Raw genomic sequence first — 18,601 nt, forward strand, 5'->3', positions numbered from 1 at the left:
CCAAGAAATGCTCTGAGATGTAAAGAGAACTTGGAGAAACCAGAGAACCAAAGCAGCAGACATGCCCAAAGCATTCAGGAAAATGGGGCCTCAGGAAGGAAACCCATCAGTAGACGGGCAGGCAGGCAGATAGGCAGCAGGCTGAGATGAAAGGGTGGGAAGAGCTGAGAACTGTAAGGAAGGATGATAATGCAGTAGAGCTGACTTCCATTCTGAGAGCAATACCAACTGAGTGTGGGGATGAGGAGGTGACTCACTGGGTAATGGTGCTTGCTGTACCAGCATGTGTACCTGAGTTCAAAACCCATGTAAACCCAACAAGGTAGTTTCCATCTGTAGTCCAAGTGCTCTGAGTGGGATGAGAAGCCCCAGAAGTTCCAAGGAAAGCCAGGTAACCTGGAGTCTGCAGTGGTGGACAGTAAAGAGACTATCTCAAACAAGGTAGGACCAATGCCTAAGCTTGTACTCTTTGACTGACCTCCACATATGGGCCATGGCATGCATGAGTCCACGGTTGTGCACACAAACATGCATACACTGTAAACTTGCGATCTCTTGTTCATGAATAAGCCAGCATTGGCTACACTGCTTAAAAATGTTACATATATAGGTGTGAGTCACATGCATGCCTTGTGCCTATGGAAGACAGAAGGAGGGTATCAGATTCAGGGTATCATAAGCAGCCAGTCTGTGGGCGGGCCAGTACTCAGTCAGAAGAGGCTGAGAGGTCTGACAGGCAGCTTAAGCAGCCAGCATTCCTAGGCTGAAGAAGGAGCAAAGAAAACTGCATAACTCCAGGTTGGTCTTCTCAGTTGAATACACGCAGTGGCTGAAGCTCAGCTGTCAGTCACAGAAGTATTTTCCTAAATTAGATTGAGTTTCAGTGCTGAGATTGCGTTTTGTTAGTCAGTTATATGAGATCTCAGAGGATAGTGACAGTCTAGGTCAGTGGCCTTTTTGCTTATTTAATCTTACCAGTCCATTCAAAAACTGAGAATGACTTGAGGCAATTAGGACTTAAGAAGAGTGTATGGGTAGAGGGGTAGAGATTCTTTGTTTTGATTTTGGTCATTAGCTTTTGGTTTTTTGTTTATTTTTTGGGTTTTTTTTTTTTTTTGGTAGTGGTGCATTTTTTTTTTTTTTTTAATTTAACCTCAGTTTAAAGGAGAATGTGACCTGGTACTGTATCTCCACTCACAAGTCTTGCTGTGTTTCAAGACCTAGACCTAAGACCTAGGGAAGCTTAGTCCTTGGAACACAAGCCATGTAGGGAATTCCTGTCAAGTTGTGTTGGCTTTTGTTCTTACTTCTTACACTAGTACATGCAGGATTATCTGCAAGGGATGAGAGTTTTAAAAAGTGGATTCTAGAAGATGAAACTGAAGCCATCTTAACATTTTTTAAAATTCCTTTAAAAAATGAAGATATATCTTAGAAGAGTTCTGTGACTAAGGAATCCAGCCTGACAGCTCAGTACTTCAGACTGCAAGGTTAACAATAGGTTATGTTACATCTTACAGCACATGGTATTCCAAACTGCTGAAATAAGCCTGCAGTACCACAGTATCACACATAGAAAGAAATTTTATCTTCCTCTTAGTATTCATGGCACAAAAATCAACAAAAAAATCCTGGAACATGTGTTATCAAGATGAACGAGGGTGAACATGTGAGTTTTCTGGTGAAAGCTTGGTCCACTTCCATTCGTGCCTTGCCAGCATCTCCTTCCAGGGCTGGCATTTCTTCCGTTACAGTATTGTCGACAGTGGGAGCATCTTCATCAATACCTAGACCAAGCTGTTATCAGGTGTCTGTGGATCTTCCAGGCTGAAGCCAGAAGGCAGGAGTGCTGCAAGAAAACCTGATCCTTAGCAGATGCCATGATTGTCAGCCTCTGCCTCTTGCCTTAAGGTTTCAATAATGGAGTGGTCAGAACTTATCTCCAGGTTTTTCCTTGCTGCCATGGAGCTTGTCCTTGCATTGCCTCTGAGGGTGCGAGCTTTCTTGATGCTTCCCATGTTTGCTGTCTACCCACATGTGCTGTGATGACACAGCGTGGGGATGTCCCCAATCAGTTTGACACTTCACTTTTTCAACCTTTTTTCCCAAGGTATCTTTCATAATTTGGTTGAGCTTTGCAAACATTGTCCTTCTCTCTTCCTGTTCCTTTTTCTCCTCTTCATTTTCTGTAAGTTCCAGTCTCTTTTGTAACTGACCCTAAGGCCTGCCCTCAAAATCCTTCAGCTAGCTGTTGCTCACAGTACTCAACAACGCTCTCACACATGTAGATCATTTCTCAGCCATGCTTTCAGAGATGTTCCATAAAGGCTAAGTTAGTGACCTACTCCTACATGTTCATGGTCTCAGCTGTGATAAAATTGCAGTACTTCCAGTTTTCCTTTGTTCTGGTGCAGTCATTCTTGAGAGAACCATCACAGCCCCAGGGAGATGTGTCGTGTCACAACAGCTCTGAAAGCTGCTTCTGACTGTCAGAGTCTTTATGAGTTCTAAGCTTTATATATATATATTTTGAGAACTGCTTATAGAACTTTTGTAGTTCTCTTTATTTTCTGTCAGTTCAGTGAATACTTCTAGGAATTTCTCGACCAAATTCTTTCTTACAACTTTCACATATTTGCTTTGCTGCAATGTCTCACAGGAATATTTAGAAGGAAATTGTTAGAATCAGCATGCCTCTAATAACTTCAGTTTGTTAGGAATTTAAGCATCCACGGGGTGGTGCCATGAGCATGATCTTTCCTCCTTCTATACAAACAAACAGACAGACAGACACACACACACACACACACATTGCTGTAGGAAGTATTTTTTCCTAGTATGAAAAAATGACTGTTTAACTCTGGTGTTACCCGCCATGAAGAATAACAGCCTTTTGAAGAGGAAATGGCTAAATTTTGTCATGTTTCAGATTTCTGAACTTCTATAATTTCATATTTTCATATGCAATAAAATAAAAATCAGTATTACTAAGAGGTTCTTCATTCAGTTGACCACATCATATAAAAGTACTGTTTTTTTTTTTCTGGTATTCATGAGAAGAAACATTTATGAGTACATTCCTGAGATAAAAGTTCATACTTTCACTGAGAAACAACATTTAAAATCTGTTTTGCCCTTTCAACTTCTGACACCTCATTTTTCTCAAAGAGTATGTAACAGAGAAGTTGCTTAAGAGTTAAAGCTCACACAAGTATGCACAGGGGGAATCCATGTCTGAGATCTGTGTGTGCACTCCTATTCTTGTCAGCTGAGCTGTGGACTTTGCCAGCCCTGAACATTACAATAGGAGAATTGGTTCCTTCAAGCCAGCTTAAATTACTCGAGTAGTATGGCATTGCTTTTTTATTTCTTGAGGTGTCTTTAAGACGGGCTACCAGAAGATTTTGTGGTTGTGGACGACCAGATGTGTTTGCTCATGAGGGCCTCTCTGCCGTACAGATTGTTGTTAGAAACAGCAGAAACCTGAACAGTTTATTCTAAGAAAAGCAAGATGTCTGTTGTATACCAGGAAGCTAAGGATGAGGCAGTCACCAGAATTTCTAACCAATGGGAAGGCACCATTTTTTAACCTATGAAGCAAACTATTGTAGCAATGTTCTGGTCAGCTGCTCATGGCTTGCTTTCACCACATCTTTTAGTCAAAAAGGCTACATGAGCCACATCTTGGAGATTTCTGACTTTTCCTGGGGTAGCTTCCATATGTACACATTTTTCTCTTGTCTGTCTTTTTTTGTTGTTGTTGTTAGATCCCAACTTGGAATTTAGAAGGGTTATTATATGATCGAAATGGATTAAAAGTTTTTAAGCCTGTGATAGGAAGGCTTTGTTACAGAGCTTATGGCAAATGTATGGGTCCTGTGCGTTGCGTATAGTTTTAAACTACCACCTTTGGTCTGGGATTGGCTGTGCTACCAGCCCCCACCTGGCATTCCTTTTACTCTGCCCGCCTTTAGCTCTGGGAGGTGACTGCACTACCACTCTTCCAGCTTCCCTGCATCCACAGGTAAAAGACACACACAGTTTGTTCCTTTACAGTTTGCCTTCTTGGCACAATTGTTGGGTGTAGATATCTCCCACCTGGAAAAGTGTGCCCAATTTATTATTTCTGTCTCTCCACCAGTCTTAAATTTAGTGGCAAGTCCTACCTATTCCCTTCAAACATCCTTGGCCGCCCACCTGTATTAGTGGCCACAGGCCCCAGCTCCCCCCCCAGCCCCCGAGATCTCACAAGGTTGTTGTGTTCTTCTCCCTCCAAAGCATGGCAGAAAACTTCTCTCCTTGAGGCTGCCTTTTTCCTTCTGAGACACAGAAGTTTCACCTGTATCTTCCACTCAGCAACTGCCCCCCTGGCTTTCTTTACTACCAAATCAAGAACCAATTGGGGAACAAGACCATAGCATTAGAACCACCACCCCCTTCACCTGTGTGTGTGTGAAAGGCAGGTAATAGAGTGCCTAGGTGGCCTTAGGGCACAGACCATCCACAGGGAATTATGACTCTGCTCAGTTAAGTGTAAATGAGTTAGTTGCAACTGATATCAAGTGAGACTTGGTCTTGATATAAGAAGAAAATAAATGAACAGCCCTAAAGTCACATTAATGCCTTATACAGGTCTATTGGCTGTTGTGATAGTTTGTATATGCCCAGCCCAGGGAGTGGCACTATTAGAGGGTGGAGTAGGTGTGCCCTTGTTGGGTACTGTGGGTGTGGGCATTTCCGGAAGCTTCCTGGAAGCCGGTTTTCCACTAGCAGCCTTCAGATGAAGATGTAGGGCTCTTAGTTCTTCTGGCACATGCTGCCATGTTCCCACCTTGATGATAATGGACTGAAGCTCTGAACCTGTGAGTCAGCTCCAATTAAATGTGGTCCTTTATAAGACTTGCCTTGGTCATGGTGTCTGCTCACAGAGGTAAACCCTTTCCTTTTTCAGTTTTAAAAGGTATTCCGGTTTTGCTACTGTTACTGACAACTGAGAAGATGACACGTTAAGAACCCCTTTCTTATTATAATAAAGAACAGAAATTTTCTTAACATCATTTAGTAGAAGCAGGAGGCTTAATGGAACTTGAAAAATGAAATAATTTTATTAAGTACATTGAAGATTTTTTTTTTTTGAGAAACTTTTGAATTCTGCCTCCTTTGCTACAGTTCTTCCCACTCTCTGAATTTTAAGTCCCCAGTGATCTTGTTCTTTTTCCAATCATTTTAAAAATTTAGGAAAAGAATCAAGCCCCTCTTAAGACTAATTTTAGTCTTGTGTGTACTGGCTCACTTTGATGGCCTCTGCCCTGTGATGACACAGCAAGAAAGACCAGAAGTAGTTCTTCAGTTTTGGACAGTTCACTCTTTGAGACATGAGTTCTTTTCCTTTGTACATGTTAATTTCTTCTTAGAATATATGTGGAAATATACGCACGTATATGTTCATATTTATAGATGTATAACTGGTATAACAGCGGGAGAGGGAAACTCTTGGATTTCTAAGAAATTAGTATGTGCAAGAGAGGGAGGGTGCTGCAGGAAACTGCAGTGTGCCCACATTTGGAATGTGAAGCAGGTAGGGGTTAGGTTCTGAAGTCATAGCATCCTCTTGCATAAAGACAAGCTGAATAATTTATCCTGCTGTCAGTCTGGAGAGCCACTTAAGTGCTCAGCAGGGGCTTGACTAGAGCATCTTTACATTTTAGAGAGAGCTCTCTTGTGAAAAGAACAGATTGGAGGGGAGTAGGGTTAAAAGAAAAGAGATTATTTAGGAGACCATTTTAGGGGTTCAGGTGAAATGATATGAGGGTCCAGGTAATTAATGAAGAACAGGCAGTGGAGTAAATTTAAGAGAGTGGGTTAGGAGAGCTATGATGAAACTTGACATAAGATCAAGAAGAGATCAAGAAGGGGGAAGGGTGGCATCCAGGTTTCTAGTCAGGGCCATGGTGGGGCAAAGGCACTGTTCTTTCAGAGGTGGGAGGAAGAGTGGGTATGGAGTGGTGGGGAGGGGAGGGGAGGGGAAGAGGAGCTAATTTGAATTTGAAGCTTCATTGAGAGATGCCTATGGACTATCCAGTGGGGCTACTTAATCTTAATCAAATGTCTTACTGAATATGTGTGTCTGAAATTTGGGTTGTTGCACAAGCAGGTAGTATAACTTTGAATGCACATATAGTGTGCATGCTCCTGGTATGTGAACTATCTCATAAGTGGCTAGTAAATGAGGGAGATAGTGTTAGGATAATGCAGAAAAATTCATCTGGTTCATAGGCAGGGTTTTGTTGGTACTGGTTTTGCTAGACAAGGGGCAGATAGAGTTGAGATTGTCAGCTAACAGAAAAAATGTACTATGAACAGAAGTTGCTTTGTCTGTTTAAGAAAATTAAAAACAGGGGCTGAAGAGATGGCTCAGCAGTTAAGAGCACTGACTGCTCTTTCAGAGGTCCTGAATTCAATTCCCAGCAACCACATGGTGCCTCACAACCATCTGTAATGGGATTGGATACCCTTTTCTGGTGTGTCTGAAGACAGCTACAGTGTCATATACATAAAATAACTAAACAAATGATTTTTTAAAAAAGGAAATTAAAAACAAATGTCTTTTTCAGGGGCATGTTCTTCTGCTGACCAACCCCTAGTCCTCACAACTGGGGTGTTCTTATGGTGTCCTCACTGGCTCATAGCCAGGTCCCCCTGCGCTATTTTGGCACCTTGGGTTATGCTTGTACCAATATTAAAGCGGTGTCCTTTCTGCATTACTTTTATGCACATTAACTACCTACTGTGACTGACTCTATTGGTGTGGACTAGCCTGACTAGAAGCTTTAAATTGTGACTCCCGGGTCATTTATAGTTTTCATCAGCACTATTATTCAACCCCTTTTCCTATTCACTCTATACAACTTAATAGAGTATGAGGGGTTTTATTGGTTTGTTTTAGGAATTCATTGTTTTACTGTTGAGAAGCCTTGCATAGAAAGACTCAATAGAAAAGGTTGTGTATAGGAATATATGGGAGTGAGGGGTGTGGTATACACAGAGCTAAGTCTAGGATGAAATTCTTAAGCATACAGTATTCTTTTTTTTTTTTTTTCCCTGAGACAGGAGACAGGGTTTCTCTGTGTAGCCTTGGCTGGCCTCGAACTCACTCTGTAGACCAGGCTGGCCTCGAACTCAGAAATCCGCCTGCCTCTGCCTCCCAAGTTCTGGGATTAAAGGCGTGCGCCACCACGCCCGGCAGCACACAGTATTCTTAACCAGGGGCAGAAGATGAAAGCTAAAGAAGACACTGAGGAAGGAGAGTGGGTGGAGGACTGGAAGACAACAGCAAGCCAGGAGAGTGGAGCTGTCTGAAACCTTCTTGTTGGCTTCTGTGCTCCAGAGATCTTTGGCAATTCTTTACATTGCCATAAGCAATGTTTTTCAGCTCATCCTATGCACTTTGTTCAAATCCCCTTGTTCTCTAGGGCAGTTCTGGCTATTTGATTAGAAAATGGTGGTGAGTAATTACATACACTGGGCACCAGAAGCTTGCTGGTTGTTTCTAGGCTTTTCAGTAAAATTATGAATATATTTTGTTTAAGATAAAATGAATAGGCCACCGACTCAATAATTCCTATCAAAATTGAAGTTTTAGGCTTATTTAATGTTTAAAATCTTTTTTATGTTGGAAGATTTCACTCCTGCCAGGAAATCAGGTAGGCCAATGCAGATCTTCACCTCTCCCTCTATTCCTCCAAGTCCAATCCCACAGTCTCATCCGCATCTCGGCAGCAGAGCACCTGCAACAGCCTTACCCCACTTAATTTGTAGTGGATCCTACAGATCTTCTCCTTCTGTCTCCTCCCCTTCATTGTTTTATCCCAGCCCCCAATTTCTGTAGGCCCTCGCTGGGAACACACAGGCCACTCTGGCTATGGAAACTGGTAGGCTAATGACAAACCTTCACCTCTCCTCCTGTTCTTTGAAATTCAATCCCCAGTCTCATCCCTAGCTCTGAAGTATAATATCTAATGGCACTTCCCCTCCCTTTCTTCCCACGTTTACACTGGGTCACACAGATCTTCTCCAAACTTCATTATACCCATTCATTGCTTTGACCCAGCCTCCAACCTTAGCAGGTACTCCCTGGGAACCCACAGGCCTCTAACCAGGGAAGCAAGTAAGCTAATTGCAGATGTTCACCTTGCTTCATTCCTTTAAGTCCAGTCCCCAGTCTCATTCCCAGCTCTATATCAAACCTGATGTGGCCTCTCTTCACTCTGCTTTCATTCTCAGGGAACTAAGCAAACAGATCCTGGTGGAACACCCTGCCTTTCTCCCTCTTGTGAAGGTCCTCCATAGCCCTTCCTTATTCCTAAGCCTCATGTCCCAATACACAGAAACACACTTCACTTGGAATACTCACTGTCCACATCCATCAGGACCCCTGAAGATTTTCCTACAGGCAAAACACTCCTCAGAATCAGAGAAGAAACAGAAACCAAGGAACAAAAAACCCAACCAAAACAGATGAAGCCACATATCAGCACCTAGAATTACAATCTTTGCAAACACAGATGCTTCTATGTTAGTGTGAAACCACAATTAATAACAGCCAGGACAGAATATCTCATGAGAGCCCGGCAGTCCTACCACAGCAGGCTTTTAGTGATCTAATGTAGTTGAAATACAGAAGACCTTAAAATGCCCTTTATGTATATAATAGAGGTCTTTAAAGAGGAAATGAGTAAAACCTTCAAAGAAATAAAACACAAACAAACAGTGGAAAGAAATGAATACAACTGTTCATTGAAAACCTGAAAGTAGAAATAGAATTAATAAAGAAAACCCAAACTATGGGAAATCTGGAAATGAAAAATTTAGAAACTGGAAAAGGAACCTCAGAGGCAAGCCTAACCAACAGAATACCAGAGACAGAAGAGAGAATTGAAGACATTGATACTTCCATCAAAGAAATGGTAATCTGGCCCAAAACATTCAGGAAATCTGGGACACCATGATAACTCCTTTCATGGGTATTTTGTTCCCTATTCTAAGGAGGAATGAAGTATCCACCCATTGGTCTTCCCTCTTCTTGATTTTCTTGTGTTTTGCAAATTGTATCTTGGGTGTTCTATGTTTCTATGTTTCTATGTTTAGATCAAATCTAAAATTAATAGGAAGAGAGGAAGGAGAAAGGCACAAACCAAAGGCACAGAAAATATTTTCTTTTTTTTTTATTAGATATTTTCTTTATTTACATTTCAAATGCTATCACGAAAGTTCCCTATACTCTCCCTCCGCCCTGCTCCCCTACCCACCCACTCCTGCTTCTTGGCCCTGGCATTCCTCTGTACTGGGGCATATAAAGTTTGCAGTACCAAGGGGCCTCTCTTCCCAGTGATGGCCGACTAGGCCATCTTCTGCTACATATGCAGCTAGAGATATGAGCTCTGGGAGTGCTGGTTAGTTCATATTGTTGTTCCACCTATAGGGTTGCAGACCCCTTCAGCTCCTTGGGTGCTTTCTCTAGCTTCTCCATTAGGGGCCCTGTGTTCCATTTTATAGATGAATGTGAGCATCCACTTCTTTATTTGCCAGGCACTGGCATAGCCTCATACAAGACAGCTATAACAAGGTCCCTTCAGCAAAATCTTTCTGGCATATGCAATAGTGTCTGGGTTTGGTGGCTGATTATGGGATGTATCCCTGGGTGGAGTATTCTCTGGATAGTCCATCATTTAGTCTTAGCTCCAAACTTTGTCTCTGTAACTCCTTTCATGGGTATTTTGTTCCCTATTCTAAGGAGGAATGAAGTATCCACCCATTGGTCTTCCCTCTTCTTGATTTTCTTGTGTTTTGCAAATTGTATCTTGGGTGTTCTATGTTTCTGGGTTAATATCCACTTATCAGTGAGTGCATATCTAAAGACTTCTTTTGTGATTGGGTTACCTCACTAAGGATGATACCCTCCAGGTCCATCCATTTGGCTAGGAATTTCATAAATCCATTGTTTTTAATAGCTGAGTAGTACTCTATTGTGTAAATGTACCACATTTTCTGTATCCATTCTTCTGTTGAGGGACATCTGGGTTCTTTCCAGCTTCTGGCTATTATAAATAAGGCTGCTATGAACATAGTGGAGCATGTGTTCTTATTACAAGTCGGAACATCTTCTGGGTATATGCCCAGGAGAGGTATTGCTGGATCTTCTGGTAGTATTATGTCCAATTTTCTGAGGACCTCCAGACTGACTTCCAGCTATCCCTAACCTAAAGAAGGAGATGCTTATCAAAGTACAAGCATACAGAAAAACAAATAGACTGGACCAGAAAAGAAAGTTTCCTCAGCACATAATCAAACATAGAAGAAAGAATTTAAAAGCTGCAAGGGGGGAAAAATGCAACCCCTTATTTCCTCCCCCTCCTCTCTTGCTCCCAGGTCTCCCTCTCCCTCCACCTCCCATGATCCCCCTCAATGCAGGTCTGAAGCATCCATACCCTGGTCTTCCTTCCTTCAATGCTTCATATGGTCTGTGGCCAACTGACCATCTCTTGTCACCAAATGAAGCTTCTAGTACTGGGATTGTGGTATATCTAATGAATTGTTGACCAAAGGGGGACTCATGAGAATCCCCTACCAATCCAGGCTGTTGCCCAGACTATAGGTTGCTCTCTACATGCTGACAGCAAGTTTCCATTGCTCAAGACAGCACCTACATAACTCATTAAAGATGGAGATGTTGAGCCAGTGCCTACATAGAACCTTAAAGAGCCTTTGCCCCGTGTTCAGCATCTTTGGTACAGGAATAAACTCTGCATGTTCTCACAAGAGAAATATAAACATCAAGCTGCGGGCCGTGGGTGTAGGGGAAAGAGGGGAGTGGAAGAGAACCTGCCCGAATTCCAGTGCTTTGGGTGGGCAGGCAGATGTGGGAGGAATGTGCATGCTTTCCAAGCGGCCACGGGTGGGCATCTGGCTGTGTTAAGCCACTGACCTCACACGGTGGGTGGTGGATGGTTCCCATGCAGGCGAGAGTCCTTGGTCAGGTCCATGGCTAGAGCACAGGATGGCCTTCTGGCAGGAGGTTAGATGCGGCTTGTTATGAGAAAGCCCATCCCATTGGTCAAGCACTGTGAGCCTTGATGAGCAGAGACAGTCTATGGTTTTTTTTTTTTTTTTTGGTTTTTTGAGACAGGGTTTCTCTGTGTAGCCCTGGCTGTCCTGAAACTCACTCTGTAGACCAGGCTGGCCTCGAACTCAGAAATCCGCCTGCCTCTGCCTCCGGAGTGCTGGGATTAAAGGCGTGCGCCACCACGCCCGGCTCAGTCTATGGTTTTAGAGCTTTATTGTAGAAAGGCAGAGAGAAAGAGTGAAGGTAGAAAGAGAGAGGCCGGCCATGGCCACATGGAGAGAGGGTGAAGGGAGAGAGAGAGGGAGGGCTAGAGAGTAAGAAAGGTGAGGGCTTAAAGAGAGTGAGGAGGGGCCAAACAGCCCCACTTATAGTGGGCTGGGCTATCTTGCTGTTGCCAGGTAACTGTGGGGAAGAGCATACCTGGCTATAGTCAGGTAACTGTAGGGATGGAGTCTAGCCAGAATGCCAGAAGCTTGGGACATTGTCTGAGTGACTGATAGTCACAGAATTATGGAAAGGCACCTGATTCTGGGAATGTGGCTTGCCTTTCCTTCCCTTGTAGATTTCTCTATTGGGTCACCAGAGCGAGTCCCATTCAACCAAAATAGGCTGCCTATCACAGTCCCACACCAAGCCATCCACAAGTCCTCTATCACAATGATGTTCTGCCTGCAAGATATGCTGGGACAATGGTAGCACAAAGCTTGTGGGAGTAATCAACCAATAACTGATTTTTCTTAAGGTCCTTTCTATGAGATGAAACCCATGCCTAACACTGCTTGAATGACCATAAACCTGAGACCGGATAGCTCAGGAACTTAGGGTAAAACCAAATACTTCTGGTCTAATGTAGAGATAAAATGACTCCTAAGGATATTCTGGTATACAATCTCAGAGCAAACTCTCTGATTCTCTGACTCCCACCTACATTTGCCCCTTCACCTTTCACGACCTGCTCTTTTCCAACTATTTGCTTTGTTCTCTGAAACATGCTGCCTGTGGCCTTCTCAGATTATGGTCTCTACCCCTAATATCAGCCCTTTCTTAGCTGCAATGTAATCTTCAACTCAAATTTCTGAAGCAGTGGCTGATGGGATGAGCACAGAAAGAAGAAGGTGAAGTCCCCTGGGTAGGTTAGGCTGGAACGCCTGACCCTGTGCAGGCCATGGAATGGAGTTTTAAAAATATATGCTGCATACATTGTTAGAACATATAAAATATATGCCATATAGGTGTGCGTGTGCATGTGCGTGCGTGCGTGCGTGCGTGTGTGTGTGTGTGTGTGTGTGTGTGTGTGTGTATATCATGATGCACAGAGAAACTTGAAGAGTTTTGATAATCACTGATTTTCTTTTGGAAGAAAATGATAGGACTTAAATTGAGAATTATAGTCAGATTTTAGCTTGCAATGTAAATAATAAAGGATATAATTATGTACTGTTTATGGAATTATGCTAGTTAAAGGACAAGGGGCACTAATTCGATCGAGGAGAACTGAGACAGGGTCTATGAGTTGAGAACTGGAGTTATCTGTGTCCAGGACTCAACAGAAGCCTGACTTAAAGCTACTAATTCTACCTGATATTTTCTTTTTAAATTCATAGTAATATGTTCCAGAACAATTCTGAGTTCTTGGTTATAATAAGACAAACTAGAAGTACAGAATAAGGGAAAGACTCTTAAAACAATGGAGGAAATTACCAGTATAACATGTTTTATTTTCATGAGAATTGTAAGAGTTCATGGTTGTTTGAAGTGCATGCTTGGTCTGATTTGGGCAATGTTGTCAGCTGACCACAGAGAGCCTGGCATTGTTGTGAATGCTTGGCATAGGTCACTGCTTAAGATGAGAATGGGAACGGGGGAGGTTGGGAACAGCATGGACAGAGCAGAGCAAAGGGAAGGACAGTGACAACAGTCAGCATGCACAGGGACAGCTGGTCTTCACGTATACTTCTGTTTCTAGCATTGCTGTATGCAGTGTCTGCTGTCCTTTTCAGTGTCATTTGTCAAGTCTGAGGTAGACTTTTAATCAAATCTCATAGTATAGCCAATTTGGAGGAGTTTTAAAATTGGTCTCATTAAATGCTGCATGTGAAAATCATGGTGTTGCTAATTTTATTTGATGAAGTAGGTAAGTAAAGAAATATGTTAGATATTCTTTTCAAAATTACTAAATTCTCTGTAATAACTTGATCATGCGCTCTTAGTTATTACTGCCAGTAATAAGCAGTACTCAGCTTCCCTGAGAGCCAGTGTCCTGTAATGCTGAGAAGGACCAAAGCACAGTACACATTGCTGACAGGAACTACCCACTTACGGCAGGCCAGCCTCACATCAGAGATGCAAATTCATCTGAAACTCTGAGACTTGAGGCTCCTTGCAGTCCACATGCTGAAACAAATTACTGTAGAATATAAAGATAACGTAAAACCTACTTGCTTTGTAATATTAGATGTGTGTAATATAATATGTGTGTTAATGCTTTCATTTTTTTTTACCATATTTTAAAGCATTTTTTTCCTTATTTCCCTAGGGAGTTGGTCTTTCAGTCCATGGTCAATTCCGAGTGGCTACAGAAAGGTCTCTCTTTGCTATGCCAGAAACGGGAATAGGTAAAAATACCAGAAAGTTTTTGTAATTACTTTTGAATTACATTCTTTTACTACATTTCAGATATTTTATACATTTTTACACATGAAGACAAAGGACTCCACGTGAGATACCATGATGAAAGAACTTAAAATAAAAAAAACAAGACACTTTGTGTTAGCTCGGGATGTATGTCACATATAAGAATATTAGCACCATGTAGTTAATCTTAATAAGGGAAAATTTCTTCACATTTCCATCTGTGACACATTGAGAGTTTCCTAGATCAACATTTCCATTTTGTGTTAAAAAGAGAGTTATTCCATCAGGGTTTGTTAAAGACCTCTTGTTTGCTCACTGAATTGCCTCTGTCTCTGTCAGATGTCTATGCTGCCTCTGTTAATATCCTGTCAGCATCCTGCCATCTTGATTGCTATTGCCTTACAGTAACTATTGAAATCAGGTAGTGATAACGTTCCATCTTTATCCCTTCTCCCTAAGTTGCTTCAGTTATATAGATCATTGGTATTTCGATATAAAATTTAGTTTGTAAGTTTCAACAAAAAATTCCTTCTATTATGTATTTGTGAAGTTTATAATCTATCAATTCAGGTAGAATTGACTTCTTTGATGTGTGTGCTCTATGTGTATGTGTTTGTGTGAGTGAGGGTGTGTGTACACATGCATACTGTGTGCCTGTGTTTGTGGAGGCCAGAGGTCTAACTTAGGTGTCTTTCTCTGTTGCTCTCTACCTTAATTTTTGAGACAGAGTCTTTCATTGAATCTGAAGCTGGTCCATGCAACTATACTGTTTGACAAACAAGCCTCATGATTTCTCTTGTATCCAGCCTCCAAGAATTAAGATATTAGGCATGTGTCACACCATACCTAACTGTACATGGGTGCTGCATATCTAAACTCTGGTACTCACACTTACATGGCAAATACTTTATGGAGTGAATCAGCAGCTCAGCCCAAGAGTTGGCATCTTAATAAGATGGTGTCTTTAGACCCATGAGTAAGTAAATTTTTAGGTTTTAAATACAGTTTTCAGTATGTATGTCTCATATGTATTTTACCAGAATTGTGTCTATCTCCTATTGCTTTATATTATAGATAATGTTTTTCATTTGTAATTGAAAACAGTTTTTCATGCATTATATTTTGATAATGTTTTTCCTTCCTCCAACTCCTTCCAGATCTTAGAATACTTACCACCTAACTTTATGTTCTCTTTTCTTCAAAATGAAAAATCAAAAAAGGCAAATAATCTCTCCACACAAGAGACACAAAGCCAATAATCAAAACACACAAGTAAAAGACCAGTAAGGGGGGAAAAAGACTAAAACAAAGGAAAATGAAACAGAAATCTACAAAAATAACATTGAGTTCATTGTGTGATGACCAACTACTCCTAAGCCCAGGGCCTACTGTGGAGTGTGATTGATATACCCAGTGACACTCCATTGAAGCAAGCTGACTTTCTCTTTCCCAGCAGGTTTCAGTTGCAGATAGCTTTTGGTGAGGGTTGAGTCCACTTGACCATCTCAGTGCTGAAACCCCCATATAGCTTGAACCTGCATGGTGCTATAGTCTCTCTGAGTTCATATGTGCATTAGTTCTGTAGTGTCTGGAAGACATGCTTTCTTGGAGTCATCTACCTCTTTTGCTCTTTCTGCCTTCTCTTCCTTACAGATCTCTGAGCCTTGATGGAGAGGGGTTCCAAAGTCTCTCTCCCTCTGCACATTGTCTTCTTCCTTGGGAGATCCTCTCCTCCTCTCTTGACTTTTACTAGGTACCCAACCTTTGTAGTTATTCAGCTTATAATCCAAACATTGAAAGCTTAAAAGCTAACATACACGTATAGGAGAAAACATAGAAGTTGTCTTGGCTCTGGGTTGCCTCACTCAAGATGATTATTTTCTAGCTTCATTATGTAAATGTATCACATTTTAATTATGTATTCATCTATCTATCTATCTATCTGTCTGTCTGTCTGTCTGTCTGTCTATCTATCTATCTATCTATCTATCTATCTATCTATCTATCTATCTATCTGTCTATCTATCTATCTATATTTACAGTTTCTGACTATCATGAATAGAGCAGAAATGAACATGGTTGAGCATGCTCAAGAGTAGTATACCTAGAGCCGGGCGTGGTGGCGTACGCCTTTAATCCCAGCACTCGGGAGGCAGAGGCAGGCGGATTCTGAGTTCGAGGCCAGCCTGGTCTACAGAGTGGGTTCCAGGACAGCCAGAGCTACACAGAGAAACCTTGTCTCAAAAAAAAAAAAAAGAGTAGTATGCCTAGATCTTGAGGTAGATTGAGTCCTATCTTCTTCAGGAACTGCCACACTGATTTACATAGTGGCTGTTCCAAGTTTGTACTTTGCCTCTTCCCTATGTCCTTGCCAGCAGGAACTGTCATTTGTTTTATTGATCTTGGTCATTCTGACAGGTGGAAACTTGAAGTAGTTTTAATTTGCATTTCCTGATGGCAAAGGATATTGAACATTTCTTAAGTGATTCTCAGCCATTTGTGTTTCACCTTTTAAGAGCTATATGCTTAGTTTTTTTTTTTCCATTTTTTATTAGGTATTTAACTCATTTACATTTCCAATGCTATACCAAAAGTCCCCCATATCCACCCACCCCCACTCCCCTGCCCACCCACTCCCCCTTTTTGGCCCTGGTGTTCCCCTGTACTGGGGCATATAAAGTTTGCAAGTCCAATGGGCCTCTCTTTCCAGTGATGGCCGACTAGGCCATCTTTTGATATATATGCAGCTAGAGTCAAGAGCTCCGGGGTACTGGTTAGTTCATAATGTTGTTCCACCTATAGGGTTGCAGATCCCTTTAGCTCCTTGGCTACTTTCTCTAGCTCCTCCATTGGGAGCCCTATGATCCATCCATTAGCTGACTGTGAGCATCCACTTCTGTGTTTGCTAGGCCCCGGCATAGTCTCACAAGAGACAGCTACATCTGGGTCCTTTCAATAAAATCTTGCTAGTGTATGCAATGGTGTCAGCGTTTGGATGCTGATTATGGGGTGGATCCCTGGATATGGCAGTCTCTACATGGTCCATCCTTTCATCTCAGCTCCAAACTTTGTCTCTGTAACTCCTTCCATGGGTGTTTTGTTCCCAAATCTAAGGAGGGGCATAGTGTCCACACTTCAGTCTTCATTCTTCTTGAGTTTCATGTGTTTAGCAAATTATATCTTATATCTTGGGTATCCTAGGTTTGGGGCTAATATCCACTTATCAGTGAATACATATTGTGTGAGTTTCTTTGTGAATGTGTTACCTCACTCAGGATGATGCCCTCCAGGTCCATCCATTTGGCTAGGAATTTCATAAATTCATTCTTTTTAATAGCTGAGTAGTACTCCATTGTGTAAATGTACCACATTTTATGTATCCATTCCTCTGTTGAGGGGCATCTAGGTTCTTTCCAGCTTCTGGCTATTATAAATAAGGCTGCTATGAACATAGTGGAGCATGTGTCCTTCTTACCTGTTGGGGCATCTTCTGGATATATGCCCAGGAGAGGTATTGCTGGATCCTCCGGTAGTACTATGTCCAGTTTTCTGAGGAACCGCCAGACTGATTTCCAGAGTGGTTGTACAAGCCTGCACTCCCACCAACAATGGAGGAGTGTTCCTCTTTCTCCACATCCACGCCAGCATCTGCTGTCACCTGAATTTTTGATCTTAGCCATTCTCACTGGTGTGAGGTGGAATCTCAGGGTTGTTTTGATTTGCATTTCCCTGATGATTAAAGATGTTGAACATTTTTTCAAGTGCTTCTCTGCCATTCGGTATTCCTCAGGTGAGAATTCTTTGTTCAGTTCTGAGCCCCATTTTTTAATGGGGTTATTTGATTTTCTGAAGTCCACCTTCTTGAGTTCTTTATATATGTTGGATATTAGTCCCCTATCTGATTTAGGATAGGTAAAGATCCTTTCCCAATCTGTTGGTGGTCTTTTTGTCTTATTGACGGTGTCTTTTGCCTTGCAGAAACTTTGGAGTTTCATTAGGTCCCATTTGTCAATTCTCGATCTTACAGCACAAGCCATTGCTGTTCTGTTCAGGAATTTTTCCCCTGTGCCCATATCTTCAAGGCTTTTCCCCACTTTCTCCTCTATAAGTTTCAGTGTCTCTGGTTTTATGTGAAGTTCCTTGATCCACTTAGATTTGACCTTAGTACAAGGAGATAAGTATGGATCGATTCGCATTCTTCTACACGATAACAACCAGTTGTGCCAGCACCAATTGTTGAAAATGCTGTCTTTCTTCCACTGGATGGTTTTAGCTCCCTTGTCGAAGATCAAGTGACCATAGGTGTGTGGGTTCATTTCTGGGTCTTCAATTCTATTCCATTGGTCTACTTGTCTGTCTCTATACCAGTACCATGCAGTTTTTATCACAATTGCTCTGTAGTAAAGCTTTAGGTCTGGCATGGTGATTCCGCCAGAAGTTCTTTTATTCTTGAGAAGACTTTTTGCTGTCCTAGGTTTTTTGTTATTCCAGACAAATTTGCAAATTGCTCCTTCCAATTCGTTGAAGAATTGAGTTGGAATTTTGATGGGGATTGCATTGAATCTGTAGATTGCTTTTGGCAAGATAGCCATTTTTACAATGTTGATCCTGCCAATCCATGAGCATGGGAGATCTTTCCATCTTCTGAGATCTTCCTTAATTTCTTTCTTCAGAGATTTGAAGTTTTTATCATACAGATCTTTCACTTCCTTAGTTAGAGTCACGCCAAGATATTTTATATTATTTGTGACTATTGAGAAGGGTGTTGTTTCCCTAATTTCTTTCTCAGCCTGTTTATTCTTTGTATAGAGAAAGGCCATTGACTTGTTTGAGTTAATTTTATAT

General features: G+C 41.7%; 1 protein-coding gene and 1 pseudogene across 1 annotated transcript in view; one reads left to right on the forward strand and one right to left on the reverse strand.

The window, feature by feature from the left end:
• Positions 1-18,601, forward strand: part of Hibch (3-hydroxyisobutyryl-Coenzyme A hydrolase) — a 75,949-nt gene that overhangs the window by 26,407 nt on the left and 30,941 nt on the right. The window contains exon 7 of the mRNA NM_146108.2: positions 13,659-13,737. Within this exon, the coding sequence (NP_666220.1) occupies positions 13,659-13,737 (79 nt within the window). The remainder of the gene's footprint in view (positions 1-13,658; positions 13,738-18,601) is intronic.
• On the reverse strand, positions 1,699-2,721 carry Gm16107 (predicted gene 16107; annotated as a pseudogene).

The sequence above is a fragment of the Mus musculus genome, chromosome 1, assembly GCF_000001635.26.
Source record: "Mus musculus strain C57BL/6J chromosome 1, GRCm38.p6 C57BL/6J".
Classification (NCBI taxonomy): domain Eukaryota; kingdom Metazoa; phylum Chordata; class Mammalia; order Rodentia; family Muridae; genus Mus; species Mus musculus.